Source organism: Pimephales promelas, chromosome 7 (assembly GCF_988280905.1).
Source record: "Pimephales promelas chromosome 7, fPimPro1.hap1.1, whole genome shotgun sequence".
Taxonomy (NCBI): Eukaryota; Metazoa; Chordata; class Actinopteri; order Cypriniformes; family Leuciscidae; genus Pimephales; species Pimephales promelas.
The window spans coordinates 25,227,914-25,253,667 of NC_142775.1; the positions used below are offsets into that span (position 1 = coordinate 25,227,914).

Here is a 25,754-nt window from a genome sequence, read left to right on the forward strand (position 1 = left end):
TAGGCTATCGATTGAACGTTTGTCTGATAGATCTGTGGATGTAGCTACACTAAAGCAAAAGTAACATAAAATAAAAAAATATTGATAGTGGACACGTGCTTATAGTTATCTGCAATACCAGATATTTTTAGTCATGGCTTTTGGCAGGTAGTGTGTATAAAACTCAGTAGGCTACTGTGTGCGTGTGCGTGTGTGTGTGTGTGTGTGTGTGCGTGTGTGTGTGTGTGTGGATCCATCGGGACGCGCCTCCTCTCGACCTCTGATAGGCGCAGCCGAGCGTCTCATCCGCCTTTTAGGAACCGAGTTCACAGAGATTCAGCTCGGACGTGTCATGAGTACAGACAACTGAAAGGACACTATTGATATACATGACTTTCTTCGAATCTTGCCATACAAGGATAATTCTGCCGTGATAAAAGTTTGACTACGGTCGTTTGAATCATTTTCGGTAGGTAACCTTTTTATTTGACCTGCATGCTGCGATTTGATTAATGACAGAGCACACCCAAATTACCTGTTTTTATCCCTAAAAGAGTGCTTTTTGACCTATTTTGGTGTGAAATGCTTTTAATTTACTGTAGGCTATAGGCTACCTCTCTGATCCAAACCACATTCGAAAGATAGTAAACATTAGTGAATAACAGCCGCAGACTGTTGACAGCGTTGCGTCAAAACCACGCTTGCATTATAATCAATTATAACATAGCCTAGGCTACTGAAACGCACTCACGAGCTAAACGCTTCCAGTGGTTACAGTTAAGAAGATTTTGGCTACACAATGTTAGAAGAATGAAAAAAGGCTAGTCATAGGCTAATTATTTATGAATTATACGACAAAATCATATGTTTTAAAATGTGTAATTTTACTGTAAAAATGTTTTAGAAGTAAAAATGCATGGCTATTTAAAATTATATTTTGTATTATTTTTGAATATGCTTTTTATTAGTTAGTTTTAACTAGTTACTTATTTAAAGGGGGTGAGACATTCCCATTATTGTTTAGATTTTATTTAAGAAGTTAGCTGCTTCTTATTTATGTAATCATTTATGTAGTACGTTATATTGTAGAGTTTATGTTCCGTTTTAGGTTATTTAGTTCAGGTTTATTGCATTATTGAAGTGTTGTATGATAACCTGATGTTTGTGTCTTTGTGTGGGTAACCAACACTGCTATGTATTCATATTACTATTGACTACTGTTGCTGAAGAGGCATTTTGATTAACTGTAAATTATGTGGCCTTTTATTAGCTTTCGGTGTTATTATCAGTGCATTTTACATGGACAAACAGACTAACTAAATATGTGTGTGTATTTAGGCCTACATTATATAGTTTAGTGAACAAACAGGAACTATAAATTATAGCCTACAGTCAGCAAAATACTATGGCATCTGTATTTTTTTTTTTTTTTTTTTTTTTTTTTACAAAAGAGTTCTGGCTTTTTATTATTTAAAGTTTTACTTTTTAAATAAATGTTTTTGATGTGGTTTGTTGAATAATAGTGCACAAATGGTGTTAACCTATAGACAATGGCATTTCCAAAGGTTAAATAAATGGCCGTCCTGTCAAACACATTGTTTATTAATTTTTTACACTATGCAATAAAACGTACAAATTCATCTCTGTAAATTACACTGTACATGTCTTAAACACAGTGCTAAATAAGCGAGTTATCTTCCATGCTCGTTAAATATATGTATTTTGACGTTCTGTCAAATGCTAGTGGCGACCTGTCACGCGCACATGAAAGGTCATAGGAATTACTCCCCCTGCCCACACTGTTCAGTGTTGTGTATTTGTATTGTATTATATGGAACTAATCAGGATTAAAGCACTTTTGCATCCACTAGTGTGAATATATGCACAGCAATGGATCTATTATATTTCATATGCAGCAGGTGCGAATACAGCAGAGCATGTGCAGTGATTTTATGAATTTGATATGATCCACTGCCTTAATAGAGCTTTGTGTGCTGCTTTGTGTTTGTCATGCTTGTAGGAGTGGTTCATTCAATCATGGTGTGTACAGACACATTGGTTATTTCCATTTGTTCTCTGGCAATCTTAATGTAGCTTTGTATTAGATATGCAATATGTAGGTCACTGCAATCCTTGTTAGTATTATACAGGGTGTAATGTAAAAATGTTTGTTTAATGTTTTTTTGGCTTACAGCCAATGACTAATGTTGACTGACTAAGCAAATCACGTCTTCTCATTCCAATGACCTTTTTATGAAAATGTAGCCCAGACTGCAGTTTTTCTCTTTGTAGGGAAGATGCTTCATCTCGCTTAGCTGTAATGCACCTGCGGTGTGGTGGAGAAGACAAATAACTCCATGCTCATTTCCACAGTCAGTTTTTTTTTTTTTTTTTTTTTTTTTTCAGTGCAAAAGATTGTGTGAAACGCATTTTATCTGTGAGTACAGACTCAACACAGGCAGCCAAGGACACAAGAGGAAGACACAGTGCGAAATATTCTTAGCAGTGAAAGGAAATCAGTTGGGTTACTTATGAGCCGAGCTTCCTTTGATATCAGATAGAAGAAAACATTTCCACTGAAGTGGAAAAAGCACGGGAAAGCCCTGATGACATCACAACGACTGAGACCATTTCAGACAATGCAAAGTGAAAGAAAATAAACTCATATTGTCATTTTCTTCATATATCATGGGAATGCTTTGCAGTAATATGAGCATTTGTTGATGCATAGGTAACATGAACTAATAATCAACAATATTTATAGAATTTATTAATCTATAAGTGTAAATGTTTATTTAATCACATTTTTGTTCATACTACAACTACTATTATTTATATTATTATGTATTATTTAATCATGTTTAATGTGTCATTTATATCATTGATAGCTAATATTGATAGTTAATATTATATTGTAATGCTTGAAATAATATTAACATTTATAATTTAAATGTATAATAATACAGTAAAGAATAAATAAATAAATTGACTACTGTGTAAAGTTAATGTAGATAAAGTGTTCCCAATATTAGTTCAAATTCATATTAGTATATTTGTAAAGCGATTTTCATTGTTAAATGAAAGTAAAGCCCACAGTCTCGTCCAGTCTGGGTCAAAGGGAGGGCATTGTCTTCTGCAAACATGCATAGGAAGAATGGAATTATACAGTGATGTGTGTCTAAAGCCCATCTGTAGACTGTCTGATTTTGTGGTGGGGCTGCAGTCTTGGTTGAAGGGACACGGTCAGAACAATGAATTCAAGAAGAAAATGTTTAAGAGATGAAAGGATCCTCACCAGCGTGAAAAATGCATTTGTCTTTGTTGTTTTTTTTTAATCGTAGTACCCACGCACAAGATTTATCGTCCATTAGGTCTCTTGGGTTCACTTTATGTGAGCTGGGGCAGAAAGGCTTATATGTTATTTCTCTACTTCTAAACTGAAGAGATTTGCATCTTGAGCTGTTTGTAAAACAAAGGGGTGAATCTCAGTGAATGTGAGATACAGAATGGGGTTATAGTAGATTTTGTTGTTTAAACTTGATTTTATTTTCAGCAAAGAGCAATATTTGTTTATGATTAATTAAAAGTGCTACCTAATAAAAAATCACTTTGTGCAAGACTTTACAGAAACATTTACAGCGCCATAGTGACTGACCCAAGAGCAACAAGAGTGCTTATACTGAGTCATTGTTGGCAGTTTCACAAAATACATTATTATTATTATTTTACGTGCCCTTAATTTTTTCGTTTTTCGATTGTTGTTGTTTTGACATTGAGTATCACTATGAGTCAATATATAATTTATATGTTTGTAAAATGCTTTATAATGAAATATTTTAAATATGTAATGTAATTATAATGTAAATAAATATAAAAAAATTCACCCTGCTAATACCTCTGCTTTGTTTGTGTGGAGGAATCCGACATCCTTTTAGGATTTGATGGATTAGCTTCACCAGACAGCGGCTTTGAGTGGATACTTACCTTTAAAGAAACTTGTGACAGGAAGGCCCGCATATTTACATATCCTCTGACCCCAAGAAACAGTTGAACACCTCTATGAGCACATGCTAGAGCTGGGGCAGGTGTTTCTCCAGATGGGCCAGCCAATAAACCAAAAGGTGTTATTTAAGCCCTTCTAATGACAAGGGCATGTAGGCATTTAGAGTTATATGGGTCATTATTGCTGACATACAGTATGATGAGGGTCATTATCTGACGTTATGATGCTGGCTGAAGGAATGTCACGGGAACATTAGATATTATTGTCTCTCATGTGTGTTTTGAATCTACATGTAATGTGTGTTGTTTCTGGATTTCTCTTTTTGTTTATTCTGTGGTTTAAAATCCTGCTATATTATTGGCTTGCATTCAGTCTTGATTTTTTTTTTTTGTCTTGAAATAATACTGTAATACCCACAATGTAATCTGTGGTTTACATAGAACATGCCACCTTTTTTGCCATTGCGTGACCATCAGTGGCATCCCGTGTCGTAGTGGGGGAGGGGGTGCAGTGCTCCATGTGCTGATCAGACTCTCCATTACCCAGAGTGCTTTCTCAATGGGGACGGTGAGGCAGAAGACAGAGCGATGGCTTCATCTGACCCCTTTGTTTCCCCTCACCATGTCCAGGAACTTGACAAAGGCTGATGGTCTTTGGATAATGACACTTCTCATTGGACTGAGCACATAACAAACGCTGTGCATCGGAGCGTATGAGAGGATCCCTCAACGCTGTGCATTACTTATGCTCTTTTTGAATTATTTAGCAAAGTTTGTTTTGCGTTAACTGCATGAGTGACCAGGCAAAGATCACTGTCACTGGGTCAGTGCTAGTCCGCCTGAGGCGTCCAGCGCTATTAATGCGTAGACCTGTTATTTTTGCACGTTACGCCCCATTATTCCAATATTTTAGCTTTATAACATGATATAGCTTACTATTTATTTATTTATTTTTATATGTAGCCTATACATGGTTCATTATGGAGAGGATTTTGCTCAGATATAGGCCTGTGTAAATCTGCGTGAATGGTGTTAGGAAGCTTTTGGCAGATTTTGATGCTAATTAGCTGCTCTTGCACCCCATTTGAATGCGTTACTGAACAGATGTATCCGATTTGTCTTACGGGGGCCCTTTTGCACCCTGAAGTGAAACTGCTGAATCCTTTGTCAGTGTATAAAAATGTATGAGTCTGTTAATATACCATGAACCAGAGGATTTTAAAGGTTTATTCACCTCAGCCACTGTGTTCAGTATCAATGTAATAATATATATTATATAATAACATTAAGCATTTTATTCAGCATTTCATTCATTGATTATTCTGCAATGACTTTAGTAATTCAATTTTCTTTTTTTGAATGTCTATTCATCAAAAAAACTGAAAAAAAAATATATTATGGTTTCTAGAAAAATATTAAGCAGCACAACAGTTTTCAACATTGATTATGGTAAGATTTTTTTTTATTTTTGTTAGCAGCAAATCAGAATATTAGAATAATTTCTGAAGGATCTTGTGACACTTAAGACTGGAGTCATGGTAAAGCTGAATTTTCAGTAGCCATGACATGAATAAATTATATATTTTTAAATACATATTATAAATCAGTCATTTTAAATTGTAATTATATTTCACAACATTATTTTTTTTTGTATTCTTTTTTTTATGTATTTTTGATTTAATAAATATAGCCTTTCATAAACGCTGAAAAATCTTACCGACCCCAAAACTTTGAAGAAAAATGTGAATTTCTTGATTAGTGCTTTTAACGTTTATTTTCAGGTTTTAAAGATTTTCAAACAACGCATAGATAAAATGTGTTATTTGTACTGTTTGGTTTTTGAACCTTTTAATGTATTCACTGTTTATTTTTATTTTGTTCTCATTTATCCATCTAGTGTAATGTTTAATATAAAAAGCCCTTCTAGGGACAGGTGTTGCGAATTAGCCTTGGCTATAAACACTATGGGACCACCAACATGGGATTACTTTGAGAAGATAATCTATGTTCACTGTATCTGTCCCAACCAAAATAAACTATAAATAAACAAAGACGATTTTAGATTTAGACAAGAAATGATTTTTTTTTTTTTTCACTTCCTTACAAAGTAATAGTTCTTTTTCTTAGGGAATCTTACCTCCCTGAGGCCTGTATATGTATATGCCCTTATTTATGATTTAGTGGGGGGAAAGAAACAAAGGCATAAAATCCACATGCCTGGACTGCTCTTTTTTGCCATTCTGCTTTGAACCCCATATGTATGCAGTCAATCTTGCTGTTGTTAAGTGCAGTACGTGTCTCCCTCCTCAGCATCAGCAGCAGATACAGTACTTCAGCCTCCAGAGGCTTTTCATTTCCTTTGAACTTTCTCATTCCACTAATGCTTGAATGGATTCTGCAGGATAATTCACATTGCAGAATAGATCCTGCGCTTTTAACCTGCTTGATTTTTGACCGGACAGTTGGATAGATTTCTTGAAAAAAAAGTTGATTTGTATATGCTGTATATTAAATTTAAATTCTTTGATATTACAGAATGACAATCTGAAAGCCGAGGTGAAATAGGTTCCAACATTTGGGGTGGTCTGTGAGACACTAAGATTGACGCAAATGTCCTTATCGCTTTTCCTTGTTGTCCCACTTTCATTGCTTTAAATCCCCTTGCCTAATTGTTGTGGATTTTCACTGGCATGTTTTTGATGAACTGCCGTCTTTAACGGTTCATGTTTACAAAATTAAATTAAGTTGGAATGTTTTGTCTTTACCGCTGGAGGCTTTCCATAAGTTGGCTGTTTTGCAAAACAAAAAAAGATTTTTTTTATTGAAATGTTGACATTTTATTCACAATCATATCATTCTCATATTCGGACCTTGAACAGACACAGTGCTCTTATGTTTAGGCAATTTTGCTAATAATGATGTTCTTTGACATGGTATGTTGACAAAATCACAAGCTCCTCCAGTGTCAGGTGATCTTTAAAAATACCCATGTCTGAACTGCAGATGTTTACATGTAAATATGAACAAAAGCCTCATAGTTCAGAGAGTGGGGTGTGTGTTTTCCCCCATCTGATTAAACTCAGTCACACTCTGTCCATCATCACCGAGTGTAAATGTCTTGTTGGGAGAATGTGAGGTTTTGCCATCTGAGCCCCAAAGACAAAAGAGGGAGCAAATCCTTTCATGAACATTCCTAATTAGCCCTCTTTGCCGCTTTATCCTGTTATGGTTCTGCTGGCCCAAAGTTCAAGGGAATCAAACTTACCCTATGCCCCACCCACTTAGTGTTCTACAGCTGCCACACAGTTATTTTATCCCTCCTTGGTTTGACCCACCCCACACGCTCAGACATTTTATGGTTGGACAGATTCAATAGAGCCCATAAGTCTTTCCCATATCCCATATAGTTTCAAGAAGTGGGATCACCAAACAAGAGGGAGAGAAGAGATGCTATTGCAGAGGTCATTATGATCAGTTCAACCCAATTCTACAGAAGCAAAACAGATGAATGATAGAACCGGATGTCATTCAAAACTTGTTTTGTGTTATTTGTGCAATTCAAAAGAAAACATTTGGAGGGAGGGGGTTAGGGGGGGGTATATAGTCAGCATTAAATTATCCCTCTAAAGTTTTTTTTTTTTTTTTTTTTTTACTGCATGTTTCTGTCTTGTTGGTTGTATGTATTGCATGTATGAGCTTTTTAAATATTAATATTTTTTTTATTCAATGAGGCTTGTTTTTTTTTTCTTCTTGCATGTTACATCAGGACAGCTGTTTTATAACCCTAACATTTTTACTTTATCCTCACCCCAAAAAAAGTTGAAGCAATAAATCAATCAAAATATCAATATTTTCCCTCCAAATTTATTCATGTATATGGCGCATTGTATCATTAATATTGTTCCAACAGAGCTCTTTTAAGGCAGAGAATCTTTTCTGCATTATCTAGAGCATTTGAAGTTTATTTTTCATTGTGTTATTCTGAGCTACATGACTGATTCCTTGGATCTTTGGATGTGTCAAGAGTCTGAAGAGGGGATTAAAAATTATGCGTCTGAATCGAACCACTTCAAACGAATAGTGCCGGATTAGTGTGTGTTTGTGCACGTAGGATTTCAATTAGCTGGTCTGTGATTCTGATCCAACGTGACTCCTTTAGTCTTGACCGGGTGCACTATAGGGCAGAGGCATTGCTCGATGCCATTTGACTTGTGACAACAGGGCTCTGTTAAGATTGCAATTGTGCCCTCTCTCAATTTGCATTCTTGTCCATTCTGTATGAGGCTTTCCAGGGAATTTTGCTATACGTTTTTTAAGGGGTTGTGCTATATTTTAGTTTAACTCTATTCATGGAATATGAAGAGAATTTATGTGCTATTGTTATATTGTAAGTAAGAACAGCCTCTTGTTTTGTGCAGTTTCTAGTATAATCTTTTACTTCTTTACGAAATGCTGACATTCAGGTGTTTGTGACGGACTGGAAAAGAGACACAACTTTTAGTTTGTGGCTTCCTTGCCACTCTTGTCTTTTAACCTGTGCAAAATCTGGTCCAACAAGTTTTGGAAGTCACAGGAGAGGATTTGCATTTCTTTCCCTCCATTAATGGGAGCGACTGCCATTCACAGGCCAATTCACAACCCGGAATATCGTGTTTCTGACCTGAGTTAGTCTTTTTCTCCTGGCACTGGCAGTGGCTCAGGCAGGAACTCCAGGGCTCTTGACCTGCGGGGAGACTCAATCCTCACCAAGCTGTCTCTCGCCTCCACCCTGCTGGGTCTGAGTCAGCCAGTGACCTGCAGGAATGAGATGACATTAGATTAGTGTGACTGGATGCACCATGCTGTACAGAGAGGAAGTCAGGCTTCTAGAGCTCCCCCAGTCATTCTCACACAGTGTATCACAGGTGCAAAAAAACTTAAATCAGCACTGTTTTGTTTTAAAAGCTGTGTAACTCATGCAGTCATATGACTAATGCCTCTCTCTCTCTCTCTCTCTCTCTCTCTCTCTCTCTCTCTCTCTCTCTCTCTCTCTCTCTCTCTCTCTCTCTTTCTTTCTTTCTTTCTTTCTTTCTTTCGTTAATTCTTTTGTTCTTTCAATGGGGTTTCAATGTTTTTGTTTTTCATGTTTGTATCATATTTTTCAAAACAAACTCAAACATTTCTTATAAAATTCTTCCAAGACCGAATGATTTAACTATCTACATTAGATATATTATACTATATATACATTACTATATACACTTTACACTTATACTAGAATACACTTATACACTTTAATATCTACTACTTACTGCAAAAAGTCAGTAAGATTTTGTTTCAAATTATTTTTATTTAGCTAGAATGCTTTTTATAATGGGTATTTATAATGTCACAAATGATTTTTGTTTCAACTTTCATAAAGGAAAACAAAAAAAGTATATGCATTTCCACAAAAATTAGAAGCAGAACAACTATTTTCAACATAGATGATAATAAGAGTTTCTTGTGCAGCAAATCATGTGACACTGATGAAAATTCAGCTTTGTCATAAATTTAATTTTAAAATATCTTGATATATACACATTTTACTGTATATTTGATCAATTAAATGCAGTTTTGATGATAATAGACTTAACAAAAAATATATATCTTACCAACCCCAAACCTTTGAATGGTTCCCTTTGAATATTTTTATTCATTTTTAGCAGAAACATAGGAGACAAACAACAGAAAGCACAAAATTTTAATACAAAGTTAATGCGACTGAAAATTGAATTGACTTTGACCATTGTTCTCCTCATTTGTAAGTCGCTTTGGATAAAAGCACCTGCTAAATTATTAAATGTACAGTAAATGTAATTAAAGTATAACAGAGAACATTTTATATAAATTACTGTTGTACATCAGTGTACAGAATACAGATGTGATGTGTTAATTAGAAATTGAGGACACAGTTTATGTGCAATTTTATGTTTAATCTTATTGAAAGACGGTTAAATGTACCAGTGGTTTTATATGGACATATAGTCATCCCTCCTTAACTTGCCTCAAAAACATTTGCATTACAAGGCTCAGAGACAGCGTAAAAGCAGTACAGATGTACAATCAAGCGAGTGCAAAAGGTTGTTTTGTTTCTGAGCCAGGTTCATGTTGTGCTAAAGTGTTTGCTCTCCAGCTATGCTTTAATGCATCGTGATCCTCTTCAACACTCTCCAAACAACAGAATAGTCTGCTTAAACAAACCAACAACCGCAGTTTCCATTTTCCAGAGCGACTTGCAGGGGTGAAGGCTTTGATGACAGGTATTGCTCATGGCAGGCACTTGGCACAGCTTTAGAGGAGATCGGGCACTGAAGTTCAACCTGGGGCACTTCCTGATTGGTCTGGAAGGTTGCCTTTGAATGTCAGAGTAATTATTATGTGCCTTGTTTGGAAAGTATTTAAATTAAAAATTTTCCCTTGTTTGACTGCATGAGTTACAGTCATCATTATTATGATTACAATGTCAACACTTAAAGTGAAATTGTTCATACAGTTATTAAGAACAGGTTTGCTAGATTGGCATGTTTTTTTTTGTTGTTGTTGTTTTTCAGTTAGCCTAATAGCTGGTTTGATTTGCATTGAGAGATGGTCTTATGGAAAGTGCCCCATGCCAATGGTGAGGGGTATGTGATGATGCTTATGCTACACACTGTAGTTGTTATGTCTCTGTATTTAATTATTTTTGAAGACCTCTTATCATCCATGTTCTCAAAGTTGTGGCCTGGGCAGCTGGTGTTTGATGGTCTAGGGCATGATACTCTCCAATGACAGATAAAGCTGAATAAGATGCCTCGGTTTGAGGACACCTGTGTTGAAACTGAATCCATGTTTGCTTATCAGTAGGATGTATTTTTGTTACACAAGGTTTTCCTTACTTAACTCATTCCCTCCTCATGTCACAGTCTCATACAAAGGGTGGTTTTATCTAAGCTGAGCTTTTATCTGAACTCATTTCACTGCAAGAAGAATTAGGCTTAATCACACTATTTGACTATTTGTGAGTTGGCCAGAAAATACTTGACAATATACTTTCTACCGAAGATAGAAAATCAGAGAAAAAGACAAAAGGGCAAAAAAATGATGACAGAATTTCCATTTTTGGGTGAACTATCCCTTTAATGTTTTCTCTTGTAGAATCTACGATGGCAGAAATATACGTCATTCACTAAATAACTAACCCATTCATCATAACACCTAGCTCTTTCATTGTATAACTCTCCGCTTTTCTCTGCATCTGTTCAGCATCCAGATGAAACATGAATTCTTACTAATATAATGCTGAAAGCCCAAGGGGAAAATCTAATTCATTACCTCCAGACTTAACGCATTATAGAGGTCAGCGTATTTATCAAAGGGGTGTCAAAACATACTTAAATTGTTTGTTGACATTCCCAGTCGAGGAACAGCTTGTGGGACCAATCAGCTACAAACGAAAACTGATATGTACTTCTCTGCTCCTTTTCAATGGCACCTTTAGACCTTCAGTGGAGAAAAGGATTGCTTTGAGGAAACCTGATGCTCTGTAACACGGCTGTGCTGTGCCACTCTACATTGTCTGAGAGGTCAGGAGCTTACACAGCAGCAGGAGCTCAGGGTCGCCCGGTGTCGGCCTATTTAATCATTTTTCTGAGAGTAGCACGGCTAACACATTAACAGGAGGAAATCTATTTTACATCCTCAGACGGGAAAGCCATTATAATCATATTGGACATGCATAACTTTAAGGGTTCTTATTGTTTTTAAATTGATAAAAAGATAAATAAATAATTTGATTATTGAGGGTTTTGTTTCCTTCCAGGTTAAGATTGGTATGTGAATGAACTGATGGAGAAGGAAAAAATACACAATGCAGTACTTACCATCTCAAAATTTTAATTTGTTTGTTGCCATCATTAAATAATAGTGTTGAATTAGCTGTTTTGATCTAATATGCTGTAAATAAAGCAAATATCTCATACCCGATGACTGAAATATACTCAAACTCATACATTTTAAAGGGGAAATGCTGGAAAAATGGTATACATTTCAAACCGTGTTTTTGTAAATGTTTAAGGCAGCCTGGAGGTTGCTCTGTTGTATTTATTTGCTCTCTTATTATGAGTCAGATTTTTGTAGAGGGGAATTTAATTTGAGAGTTGTAAACAATTTAAGAGCAATTGATTCACCAAAATGAATGGATTGATTTCTGGCTGGCCCTCCATCTGACTCGCTGAAGAAAGCACTCAAAGCAGTTTAGTCAAGCACTTCTGAAAAATGTGTAATCTGCCCCAGCTTTCGTTTCAGTAATGTAAACCGCAGAGCTCTGTGTTTAAGCCATGTGCTTTTCTCCAGGCTTATTTTTGTCTTTCAGGGGGATTTTTTGTTGAACAAGTATATCGCACCAAAAAAAACCCCAGCCCAGATCATTCTCATTTTTCAAATATTGTTTTGCTTTTTAATTGGATTTAGTTAACCCCCTCAGACCTGAATTATGTTTCAAGTTTCTGAAAAATATAAAAGTACATTTTACCAGCTCATGAGGTTTCTATAAATTAAAACAAATGAAAAAAAAAAAATATATAATTGCTTTCATTGTGATTTTTTTTTTGTCCATTCCAATGAACATCAGGTCAAAACAGGTGTACTTCCCAAAAATGTACCAACATGAAATAAATTAATAAACATAAAAATTGTTGGTCTATACTTTAAGATTTTTCTCAAGGTCAAAAAAATCCCAGCAGTATACCATTTAAACTATAATTTTGAGGTTTTTGTTTTACAGATTGCACATTGTTTGTAACAAACTAAATATCTTCGAATCAATCAATCTAGAGTCATTTTTTAGAACAAAAACTTGAACATTATAACTTTATAACACTCCCCGACCGCCCCGGGGGGCCGACGGGAGGAGCCCGAAGTTTCGGGACCCCTGAGGCAGTTCCGCAAAAGCCCCCTCAGTGGAGCCACCCTCGAAACGTCCCCACTGACCGGTCCCCGGACACGCCCCGTCCCACGAACCCACTATTTGTCCAATAACCCACTATATTTGTCAAATGTCATGGGACCACCCCCCGCCCACTCCCGGGCCACGCCCCCATCCCACAAACCCACTATTTGTCCAATAACCCACTATATTTACCAAATGTCCCGGGACCACTCCGGGGCTACGCCCCCGTCCTACAAGCCCACTATTTGTCCAATAACCCACTATCTTTTTTAAAGTTTTTCGGCAGTTCATTCAATATGCTGCACTTGGGCGCGGTCCCATTGACAATCTATTGAATGGGGATTCGGGTAGTGTTTTTGACAGACATTTTAATTAAAGTTCCTGTCATGATAAAAACTATTTTACTGCACTCAGGGGGGCCCTCTGAGTCTGTGGTACCAAGCGCCATCCCATAATTCCACCGTCCACAAACCCACTATTTTTATAATGGCATAAATGCTATGTGGGATGTCCATATCTCAGCTCTGGAAGGGTCTAGAGACTTCATTTTTGCACTCAGGTCTAAGTCTCATGGCCCTCTATCAGAATCCAGAGTTTCAAGAAGATTGGAGAAACTTATTTTTTCGCACAAAAAAAAAAAAAAAAAAACGACAGGGGTACCACTGTCGTTTTTTTTTTTTTTTGGGTCGAAATTTTGAGTTTCTCTGATCTTCTTGAAACTCTGGATTCTGATAGAGGGCCATGAGACTTAGACCAGAGTGCAAAAATTGAGTCTCTAGACCCTTCAAGAGCTGAGATATGGACATCCCACATAGCATTTATGCCATTATAAATATCTCAATATCTCAGCTCTGGAAGGGTCTAGACTAGAGCCTCCATTTTTGCACTCAGGTCTAAGTCTCATGGCCCTCTATCAGAATCCAGAGTTTCAAGAAGATCAGAGAAACTCAAAATTTCGACCCAAAAAAAAAAAAACGACAGTGTTTACCCCTGTCGTTTTTTTCTTTGGTGCGAAAAAATATGTTTCTCCAATCTTCTTGAAACTCTGGATGGATTCTGATAGAGGGCCATGGGACTTAGATCTGAGTGCAAAAATGGAGGCTCTAGACCCTTCCAGAGCTGAGATACGGACATCCCACGAAGCATTTATGCCATTATAAATATCTCAATATCTCAGCTCTGGAAGTGTCTAGAGCCTCCATTTTTGTTCCATTTTTGTCCATTGTGAAATGCTCCAGAAGTTAAAAAAAGGGGGCTGACATGTGATGTCCATTGTAATGGACACAGGGTCTGAATGGGTTAAAGTAAATCATTTTACTGTTATATTGTTTATAGAATCTTATCAACAACAACAAAAAAGTTGTTCCATTCAATCTGATCCTGTTTCGTGGACTGTAAATATACAAGTATCCATTACTTTTATGGTGTTGTTCATCAAAGATGTTGCACTGTGAGCATTCAGTAATTGAAAACAATAGATGAGTGTTTGTTCTGCTGCCGACAACCAAAGCAAACAGCTAAGAGTTTGTCACTGGCGCTGAGGGTCAGGACATTGGCAAACTAACATTGTCATTGATATAATGAAGCACTTTGCTGGAATAACAAGCATGCCTCTTTGTGTCCGGTGTTTTGGAGAGGGATAACACTGCTTTGAACTGCTTTAATCCTATAGAGTTCCTGTCGTTCTTCAGCAGATGTTTCTTTAATCCCTTGTTAAACTTAATTCATTTGGCGCCTAATATTTAAGTAGTTTTGTGTGACCATGGTTGTGTTGTTTAACAGGTGCCGTGTTGGATCAGGGTACCTGCTCATGTGAGTTTTCCTCCAGCTATGGGACCCTGGCCTATCATGGCCTGGGGCTTAATGCTGACCGCCATCACCGGCTGGATCAAAGCGGTTCAATCTAGGGAGTTCACAGAAAAAGACATTGTTTTTCTCCATCCCTCAAGTAAGTATTTCTTCTTTAGCCTTCTTTCTTATTAGATTCTACCAAAGCTTTGAAAATGAAACTGATATAATCCTTTTCCTGGGTCATCTCATCTGGAAGAACAATAGAGTCAGACATCAGTTGTCAATCCTGGCTTCTATAGATCTTTTAAGGGCTGGTAGGGAGCTGTTAGACCTTCAGGCTCTGAATGCAAATTCATTCCAAATATGGGGTTCTAGATTTTATATTGTGACCTTATAATTGGCCTTCTAGGCTGTATCAGTGGTTGAACTAAACTCAGAGTCTCAGCTGACACACCAGCTGTGTTAAGACCCCCCACCCTAAAACTCAGGCTGCCCGCTAGGTCTGCTGATGTGAAATCAATTGTTCAGAGCATGTGGCAGTGGCGCTATAGATCAGTGTATCCTTTTCTGACAGAGTCTTTTTCTTCTTTAATCCCTGTTTGATTTGCATCTTAAAATTCTTTATGGGGAAATGGCTTTTACATATTGTTAACATTTGTTGATAACATTCTTTATGCCATCAACAAACACAATTACATTATATAATTTTTAAGAATATGGTTTGTTGATATTAATTCAGACAAATACTTACACTATAATAAGTAATATTTGTTTAATGTTTTTGAAAGAAGTCTTATTACACACCAAGGCAGCATTTATTTGATTGAAAATACAGTAATATGATGAAATATTAGTGCATTTCTATGTTATTTTTTAAAGTGTAATGTATTCAGCATCACGTGATCCTTTGGGAATAATTCTAATATGCTGTTTTGTTGCTTAAAGAAACAATTATTGTTATTATTAATGTTGAAAACAATTGTGCTGCTTAATATTTTTGTGAAAATCGTGATAAAAAAAATCAAGATTCTTTAATAAATAGAAAGTTCAAAAGAACAGCCTTTATTTGAAATATAAATATTTTGTAACATTAATTTATTAATGTCTTTAATCTCACTTTTTTATCAATTTGATATCCTTACTGAATATATATATATATATATATATATATAATGTTTTTTATTACAATGTTTTTTAGTGAAAGCTATTCCAAACATTTTCCATTCAGAAATGGAACCAGAATTGTTAAATTCCTTATGTTGCACATTCCTATTTTTGAAGTTTTGATTTCAAAAGTTTTGATCGCTTCACTTGTTGGCAATAATATCATTGTTTTTGATATGTAAATATCTCAGTGAGTTGGTTACATGTGGCAAGTACAACTATCCATAATGAAAGAGAGTAGATGTTGGTTTCAGGTCTGTTGAGAGAATTGATCTGTGAAATCCCAAACTCTTTCATCACAGTGAGCAGGACCTCCCAAAATCCTTAGCTGTGTGGTGGCTCTCCGGTGTACAGCTGGAGATATCCGTATCTGCTCAATGGCCCAGCGGGGATTGTGTGTGTGTGTGTGTGAGAGAGAGAGAGAGAGAGAGAGAAAGAGAGAGAGAGCTTAAAACAAATCAGTTCTTATGAGATCTCAAAATAGTTTGTGTAACACCACCGTATTTGTGACCTTCTGATATCCGGCTGTTGTACATTGATGTAGAGGATTTACTGTGATAATGGAGTTGATTTGATTTCATCACTCCAGATGGCAAGCATGGATTTACAATCCCATGAGATCATTCAGAAAACACACAAAACACACTCCATGTATTTAGCATACTTAGAACTACACAATGAGTGTGTTTACATGTACAACAAAATGTTGGTGCCTATCAAAAATCAGCTCATTATAAAAACTCAAAGCATGTTTACATTGAATTATATTACAAATTGTTCTGTGTTCTCCTTTTTTGACATCAGATATCAAACAGATATCCACACAAGACATGGACATTGAATTGGAAAGGAAGAAAATGTATAATGTTGACAGACACACAAGGGTCATAAATGTGCCTCAGACTTCATATTTTGCTGTTGGAAGAACTCTAATGTTTCTCTCATCTCTTTGAGCCTGTGCTGTAAATATATAAGAGAGGTTACAGTCAGTTGTATTAATTATTTAGTGACCACCTTCTCATTAGGAGGCTCACAGGAATCTGGTGGAGGTTAACATTAAAATCTGTAGGTCATAAATGAACTTCTAACTAAGCTCTGTTTGTATACAGAGCTATTTAGGGACCTCAGAATGAAGAGCGAGCACATTGGGCTGTTTGGATGAATGAATGGCCTGTTTAAAATGGTCACTTGATCAGATTCTTGAAGGATTTGCTGGATGAGTTCAACAAGAGTTGTTTTTCTCTTTAAAACTTTATAACAAAAACGAGGCCGCCGTTTATGTTCTATGTGAGACGTGTAATCTGATTGTGGAGCTTCAGGAAGAGAAAAAGCACACTGTTTTCCCAAGTACCTTTTTCACCCGAGGATTAACAGCAAAGAGCACTTGAATAGACGGTGTCTCAGTCTTTCACAAGTGCTTCTATTGTTTAGGAAATTGATACAGGTAGCCTACATAATTACATTAAATTTATTTGAAAATGAAATGAGTGTATGTTATCGATGATTCTGTAAACACTGTGTGTAAATCATAATGTCCGAGAATTTTTTTTTTTTTTATTTGGTCAACAGGAGATTTTTTTTTTTTTTTTTAGAAAAAGAAAATTGATTACCATTCATTACTTTGTGTGAGTTAGTCTGAGGGGAAAGCACTGTGGTATGATGACAACACAATCATTTATTTCTATTTACCACATTTATAACATGATCAAAATGTAACGTTCAATGCAGATGAAAGAGAAAAAAAGGGTTTTTTTACATTGTTGTTATCCTTACATAATTGTTTTATTGAACTTTCTGTTCATCGAAGAATCCTGAAAAAAATATATATCATGGTTTCCTCAAAAATGTTATGCAGCACTACTGTTTTCTACATTGATAATAATAAGAAATGTGTATTGTGCACAAAATCATGTTAGAAGGATTTCTGAAGGATCCTGTGACACTGGAGACTGTGAAGACTGAAAATTCAGCACAAAAACAAATTATATATTAAAATAGAAAACAACTATTTTAAATTGTAATAATAGTTCACAATATTACTGTTTTACTGTCATATTAAAATGGTATATTTAATTAATAACACAATCTTAGGGAGCATATTAGATTATTGTATTGGCAGATAAGATGTTATATGTATACAATATCATACAGTATACTATTTATATCTGATGATTCCCGTCCTTTTGTTCAACATTTCACCAAAAGATTTGCAATCGCTAAATGATGATCTAAATCATTCCATTTACATTGTTTATTATTCTTTTGTCCTTTGTTTTCCCAGCAACTCCATATCCAGGAGGATTTAAATGTTTTACCTGTGAAGATGCACCTGACAACTATGAATGCAATCGCTGGGCTCCAGATCTCTACTGTCCACGAGGTGCCAACATCTTTTTTTTTTTTTAACCTTTATTTATCCAGGTAAAATGTTTGAGAACCACTTCTCATTTACAAACATGACCTGGCCAAGAGGCTACAGGAAAAAATAAGAACATAATGTACAGCTGTACATAGTCAAACACATAACACTTAGAACAAGCAGCTAAATAAAAATAAAAAAGACAACAAAGAGGAAAAAGAAAACGAATAGAGTGCTTAAATAAGTGTGTAAATATGGTTCATGATTGTCAGCAGGAACAAGAGTCAACTATGTAATTTTCGAGGTTTTGCTTAAAGGTGGAGATTGGGATCAGAGATGTAAGTTTCAGGGTATTTTGTAGTATGTTCCAGTCGTGTACTGATGCAAAGCGGAAGGCATTATGTCCAAAGGTAGTAGAAGTAGGGGGGATACTAAATTTAATCAAATTACTTGATCTTGTGTGATAGGTGTTATGAGCGGCATGAAGTAGGGATGACAAATAGAGAGGTGCCTTGCCCAGAATTGTCTTATATATGAAGAGAAACCAATGATGGAGCCGCCGGGTATGAAGGGAGGGCCAACCCACCAGTTTATACAGGTCGCAGTGATGAGTGTGATAGGGTGCATTAGTGGCAAAACGGATGGCTGAATGATGGATTGTGTCAAGTTTTTTTAGAGCTGTGTTTGGTGCCATTTTGTAGATAATGTCGCCGTAATCCAAGATTGGCAGTACTGTCGTCTTTACGAGGGTGCATTTGGAAGCATGGGTAAAGGAGGCTTTATTACGAAAAAGAAAAGCTAGTCTAGCTTTGACTTTTGTTTGAAGGTTATTGATGTGTTTAATGAATGACAGGGATGAATCCAACCAGATACCAAGATATTTATATTCCTTGACATACTCCAGAACCGTACCGTTCATGCAGGTGATTGTAGGTGGAGTTTCTGTAACCTGTTTTCGGCTAAAAAGGATACATTTTGTCTTACTGGTGTTAATACGGAGGTGGAGACTGTCATAGAACTGCTCTAAATAGGTGAAGCTAAGTTTAAGACTGGAAGCCGCAGAATTGGGAGAGGAACCAACTGAGTACAAAATGGTATCATCTGCATAAAGATGAATCCGAGAGGTACCAACAGCTCTGGCTATATCATTGATGTAGATAGAAAAAAGGATTGGACCCAGGATGGAGCCTTGAGGCACACCTTTAGAGACAGTAAGTGGGTCTGACATTATGTTGTCAACCTTCAATTGCTGGACACGGTTGGTGAGATAATTAGCAAACCAGTCACAGCTAGAGGAGGACAGACCAATACTCGAAAGCTTATGTAAGAGGATCCTATGGTCGACAGAGTCAAAGGCCTTTGCGAGGTCTATAAAGGTGGCAATACAGACCTACTTGCTGTCTAATGCTGTGATTACATCATCAAGGACTTTTGTGGTGGCTGTTATGCACCCATGGCCCGTCCGAAAACCAGATTGCATGTCAAATAATATATGATTTTTATCCAGGAAATCATTTAACTGTTTTTGTACGAGCTTCTCCAGAACTTTGGCAAGGCATGGTAGAATGGAAATTGGGCGGTAACAATTTGGGTCAAGTTCAGAACCCCCTTTGAAGAGGGGAAAAATTGCAGCTGATTTCCAATCAATAGGGAACTCAGAGAGCTGTAGGGACATGTTGAATAGTCTAGTGACGGGAGCGCCAATAATGCGGGATGCTGCTTTTAAGAACATGGGATCAAGACCATCAAGACCAGCAGATTTCTTTGTGTTCAGCTTGGTGAGTTCATCCAGGACTTCAGAGGTGGAAAGAGGCATAAAAGAGAAGCCCCTGGCCTCTTGTCTGATGGAGAACGTTGAGCATCTGCATTGGTTGTAGCTGAAGTGTCCATTGGGACAGGATTCGGGTTTGACATTGAAACTGTATGGGTTGCATTGATAAAGTGATGGTTCAGAAGTGAAGCCATCTGAGACTTCTCAGTAATGATAATGTCATTAAATAACATAGACACTGGTAAATGAGGGGAGATAACTTTATTCTCCATTACCCTGACTGTTTTCCAGAATGCCCTAGCATCAGTGCCACATGTGCTGAGTGTCTCTTTAAAATGCGAGATTTTGGCATTTCTGATAGCCTGTGTTGCTTTATTTCTGCATTGACGGAAGGCCAGCCAGTCTACTGGAGATTGGTTAGAGCGGGCCTTTTTCCAGAGGGCGTTTTTGCGACGAATAATCTCAGCTAGTTCATTGGAGAACCAGGGACTGTATCGATTTTTTTATCCTAATTTTTTTCAGAGGGGCATGCTTACTCATAATCAGACTGAAAGTGTTTTTAAAAAAAGACCATGCCTCTTCCAAGTGAGGCAAGGAATTAATTCTATCCCAGGGCACAGCCGCGACATCTTGGAGAAAGGCTTGCATATCGAGTTTTTTTTTTTTTTTTTTTTTGATTTTTTTTTTTTGATCTGATTTCATCTCCGTAACCTCTCTCTTATTACACAGCAGTTTGAAGCAGTGTGCCTATTAAAACTAACGTACAGTATTTATGTCCTTCTGCAAAACAAGGCGCAATTTATAATGAATCCAATTTATATACGAAGGAGGTATGTTTGGGCTGAAAAGAATGACAATGACTTCATTTAAATGGTCACAGAGCAGTTCTATTTAATTGTGAATTTGCTAAAAAAAAATAATAATTTGGGGTTCCCAGTCAAAAACGACCAACCTTTTACATTGCTTGTAAATCTTTCATTATGCTATATTATCACATACTGTATGTTACATTGCATCTTTTTGTTTACTGGTTTTCATTCATTTACCACAGGTTTTGTATTTCTTTTTGGAGCTGATTGATGGTATAGGCCTAATTGATCTGAACTTATTCCCTTCAGTTTATGAGGGAAAATAGTTTATTCCACAAAAAAAAAAAAGATCAATCAGTTCATAAAATAAATACAAAACCTTCCCTAATTAAAAGGAAACAAGATTAAAATCCTTGTCTCATAACAAGAGATTTGTAAGCTATTTTTTGATTGTTGGTCATTTTTGACTGGGAACACGAAGTGTAACCAGATGGAAAATAACCCCCAAAAGGAACAAAAGTGAGCAAAGGCCGTAAGTTGCAGTCTTATGCGATAACAAACTAGCATTTTTTGGGAAAAGAAGATCCTCTCTGGGTCAAAATTCAATATAACACGAGCGAATGCTTTTTGAATAAGACTTTTTGAATAAGAAGTCTTACGAATAATACTTTTTGCTTTTTGAATAAGAATAACATTTAGCGAATGCTTAGTGAATAAGATGCAGGTTCAGTATTTTTCAGGCCCTGCTTTGCCTTTGAGTTGTTTAAGATATGTATTCAGTAAATGCTTTTGCCATGAATAGCCTCCCATATAAGGAGGCTGGTGCTGTGTTAGGTCTGATTTACAGCTCTGTGTTAATGACTCACTCATACAGACACTCATTCCTTCAGTAAGCACATGCTGCTACAGATCATATGCAGTTTTGCAGGGAATGTATACATTTCCTGGATTTTTTTTAGAAATGGTTGTGTTGTGTGTGTTGAAGTTCTTGTGCAATATTTTGCTACTCATATTTCATGGGCACTTATTAAAGATTCGGCTGAGGGCGAGTACTGCAATATCCGTAGAAAATCCCTGGAAGAATATTTCTTTTATTTAGTCAAATCCTAATGTTGTCTAAAGGGATGTATACAGTGTGCCCTTGAGAAAACTAAGTGAAGTTTCTTTGTAACTTCTAGAGAGCAGATATTGCTACACACGTCATAAGATGAACTGGAGTGGAAACACGGTGTCGGTGAAAAAGCGCTGCGTGACGCTGGAAGACTGTCTTGAAACAGGGTGCTCGGACATGGACCATGAAGGAAACAGGGTGAGAGCAACTAAATACAACTCTCATATTAAGTAACTTGTGCATCCAGCTTGTGTCATGCTCGTCCTAATGAAGTCCATCTCATCTCACTTTACACAGTCCACTTGAAGTGATCTTAAACATGTCGAGTGCATGATACACATTTCTGCTGCTTAGGATATGGCTCAGTCAGCAACACTAAACTCTGCTCTTAAGTTAATCCATTTATCCTTTCAAGTGATTTCACTGCAGATGAGATAAAGTTGTGAGTTATGCTGCCGTCTCTCAGTAATCCTTCTCTGAGTAATCCTTGCTGAAAGGTGAGCCTGGTCACTCCCTGAACTCTTTTTAACTCACCTTTTACCTCTAGTACAGGACAGGAGTTATGCAGAGGGCAGGGGCAGATGTGAGAAGGCCAGATTGAGAGATAAATGTGGTGTAAAGATGCCACAGCAACAATAAAAGGGAAAATTTAGAAGTTCATTCTAAGGTTAAAAAATAGCTTACCTAGAAGAAGGAAAAACAGTTCAGACAAGCACAAATAAATTCTGGCCTAATCCCAAATCAGCTTTGAAACTTCAGCACTTAATTAAGCCCTAAACAATTTAAAGTTGGCATGAAACAGAAGTTAAGATAATCTTTTCTTCCTTGTGGTGACGTATATCCGAATGAAACAGTTTCAAACACGTTATTATGTATGGCCGGACTTGATTTTGTCCATGAGGAATTGATTAGATGGTTGTTGTTGTTTGCAGTGCACAGATCGTTCATAGTTATAATAAATACAGCAATATTCCCTAAAAAATAAGAATTTTAGTTTTTTTTTTAGTTTATGTTGATTTTAACACAAACTTTCTGTTCTGTGCTGTTCATTATAAGCCTTGAATTAAAAAAAAAAAGATTCGGCACTGCATGAGTTTGGTATCGTTTTAAAGCGTAGAATTCCGACTTTTAGAATATTCAGTGAATTCTCGATGGCACGAGTCTGAACTAATGAAATGTAATTTTCAAAGTCTATGAAAATTGCTAATATAAATAAAAGAACACATCTGATGTCTAACATTATATTAGATCGGTGCAGTACAGTAGGTCTTGTCTTATAGGCTGTCTCATTAATGTTAATCAAGCAATTGTGGTATCAGGGAAAAAAAGTTGATTATATATATTTTCCTCTGGGTATGGGTTTTGACTTGGTGCCAAATTTGTTTGTATTACCATGGGATTTTAAGTTATGGTTGTTTGCTAGGTGATTTTGTTTGGGAAATTTCTGAAAAATTCAACTTGATTTTTTCTCAAAATTGACTTTGCTGATTTTACTTCAAACAAAGTGTAGCTCATAAATGTGTTGTCTGATTCCAACAAATCAACTTTTTAATAGAAAATGTAAAAATAACAGTTACTCATTTTTGAAAATTTGCTCATTGCGACTCATTTTGCCAGCGTGGGTCACAAATTACAACGCATTCTCACCCCAAGGCGTCACCTTTGACCATGCTTCAATATTTGACGTTTTAGGCGCCCTTTAGCGTCACTTACATGACGCTATCCTACGGCGTCATCTAACTGACGCTAAAGGAAAGCGTCAGTTAGAGGACGCGGTTAGGTTTAGGTGTGGGGTGGGGGTAGGGTACACGCGATCCTAGGGCGTCATCTAACTGACGCTAAAGGGCGCCTAAAGCGTCAGATATTGAAGCATGTCCAAATGCTTCCCAAGGCGTCAGTTAAGTGACGCCTTGGGGGTGAGAATGGGCTGCAAATTAAGATTACATTTTAATGGTCAGCATTCAGAATGTAAAAGCAGTTACATCATCATAACATGCTAGTCTTCTTATGTCTATTTGCATATTGAACTGCTGTTATCCTTGCAATTTAATCTTCTACAACTGTTTTAAGGGCAGCTTCCCAGTGCTCTTTGTTTAAGGGGGGAGGGGGGGGCAGGATAAGCCTCACAAGTGTGTGTTTATAGTTGTGTATCTGTGTATCATTTATCAACAAAATCTCAGAGGAAGTGCTTATTATACTGTCTGGCAAGACATGAGGAAGAAAAAATATATATCGTGGCCACAAATTAAGAATTTGTTTCCACAAATTAAGACTTGGTTTAGTTCAAATTTGTGGCCACATAATATTTGTCCCCTTGATTTAATTTACTTTAATTGTGGCAACATTAAGTTGTGGGAACGAATTCTTAATTTGTGGGCACAATATCTTGATTTTGTTTTTCTCCACATGTCAAGCTCAGTAGCTTTATAGCCAAGGTAATTGCTTTATTGTTTATATATATATATATATATATATATATATATATATATATATATCTACAAAAACAGTAGCTTGTAAATATGCAGTTCAACATTTTCTGTTTGTTTATTTTAGTTATTTTGCAGAAGCATGTCTCATAAAAGCGTTTTCACCTGCGCTGTGCTTTTTGCATCAGTGTAGTCTTGCCTTTCAAGTACTGGCATTACTTCAGAAAGTGTAAATCTTGTTTAGTATATTTCTTGTTTGGCATATTTCTCTATGCAGGAGTGTACAGCCTGTTGCGAGGGGAACATCTGTAACATGTCTCTCCCACGAAACGAGACTGATGCCATCTTTGCCACCACTTCTCCCATTAATGAGAGCATGCAACCAGCACAGAGTCCCACACTGCTGCTTTCTGTCTGTATCGTCGGCCTGATGCTCCACTGTATTAACTGAGAGTAGAATGAACCTTTATGGCAATAACTAAACCATTGGCACGAGCCAGTCAGCTGTGGGCGTTGCCTTCCTCGAAATGAAGTGTTAGTTGTTGGACTTCTTTCCTATGAATACATTTTTATGAATCCTATACTAATATTCTCTAAAAAAAAAAAAACTGAGTGGTTTCCCTCCAGCTGAGTTTTCCATGATGTACAGTACCGGTCAAACGTTTGGAAACATTACTTATAATTTTTTTTTTTTTAAGAAGTCTCATCAAGGCTGCTTTTAAGTGATCAAAAATACATAAAATAAAAACAGTACTATTGTGAAATGTTATTAAAATAACGGTTCCTTTTCGAAGGGAACTCAACAATACGTCGAATGACGCAATAGGCGTTCCCCATTGCGTCATTCGACGTATTGTTGAGTTCCCTTCGAAAGGGAACGTCTCAGGTTACGACTGTAACCTATGTTCCCTGAGAACAGGGAACGAGACAATACGTCGAATGACGCAATAGGCGTTCCCCATTGCGTCATTCGACGTATTGTCTCGTTCCCTGTTCTCAGGGAACATAGGTTACAGACGTAACCTGAGACGTTCCCTTTCGAAGGGAACTCAACAATACGTCGAATGACGCAATGGGGAACGCCTATTGCGTCATTCGACGTATTGTCTCGTTCCCTGTTCTCAGGGAACATAGGTTACAGTCGTAACCTGAGACGTTTTCTAAATGAATATTTTTTTATAATATAATTTATTTATGTGATGCAAAGCTGTTTTTTTTTTCAGCCATTGCTCCAGTCTTTAGTGTCACGATCCTTCAGAAATCATTCTAATATGCTGATTTGTTGTCAGTGTTGAAAACAGTTTTGCTGCTTAAATTTTTTTTTAAATATATACTTTTTCAGGATTATTTGATGAATAAAAAGTTTAAATTAAAAAAGAACAGCATTTATTTAAA

General features: G+C 36.6%; 1 protein-coding gene across 1 annotated transcript; it reads left to right on the forward strand.

The window, feature by feature from the left end:
- Positions 1–276: 276 nt before the first annotated feature.
- On the forward strand, positions 277–25,187 carry lypd6 (LY6/PLAUR domain containing 6). The gene is made up of 5 exons (XM_039655286.2): positions 277–448; positions 14,711–14,876; positions 18,165–18,263; positions 22,001–22,131; positions 24,637–25,187. Exons 2-5 carry the CDS (start codon positions 14,759–14,761, stop codon positions 24,808–24,810), a joined length of 522 nt encoding a protein of 173 aa, XP_039511220.1. The 5' UTR covers positions 277–448; positions 14,711–14,758; the 3' UTR covers positions 24,811–25,187.
- Positions 25,188–25,754: the final 567 nt, after the last annotated feature.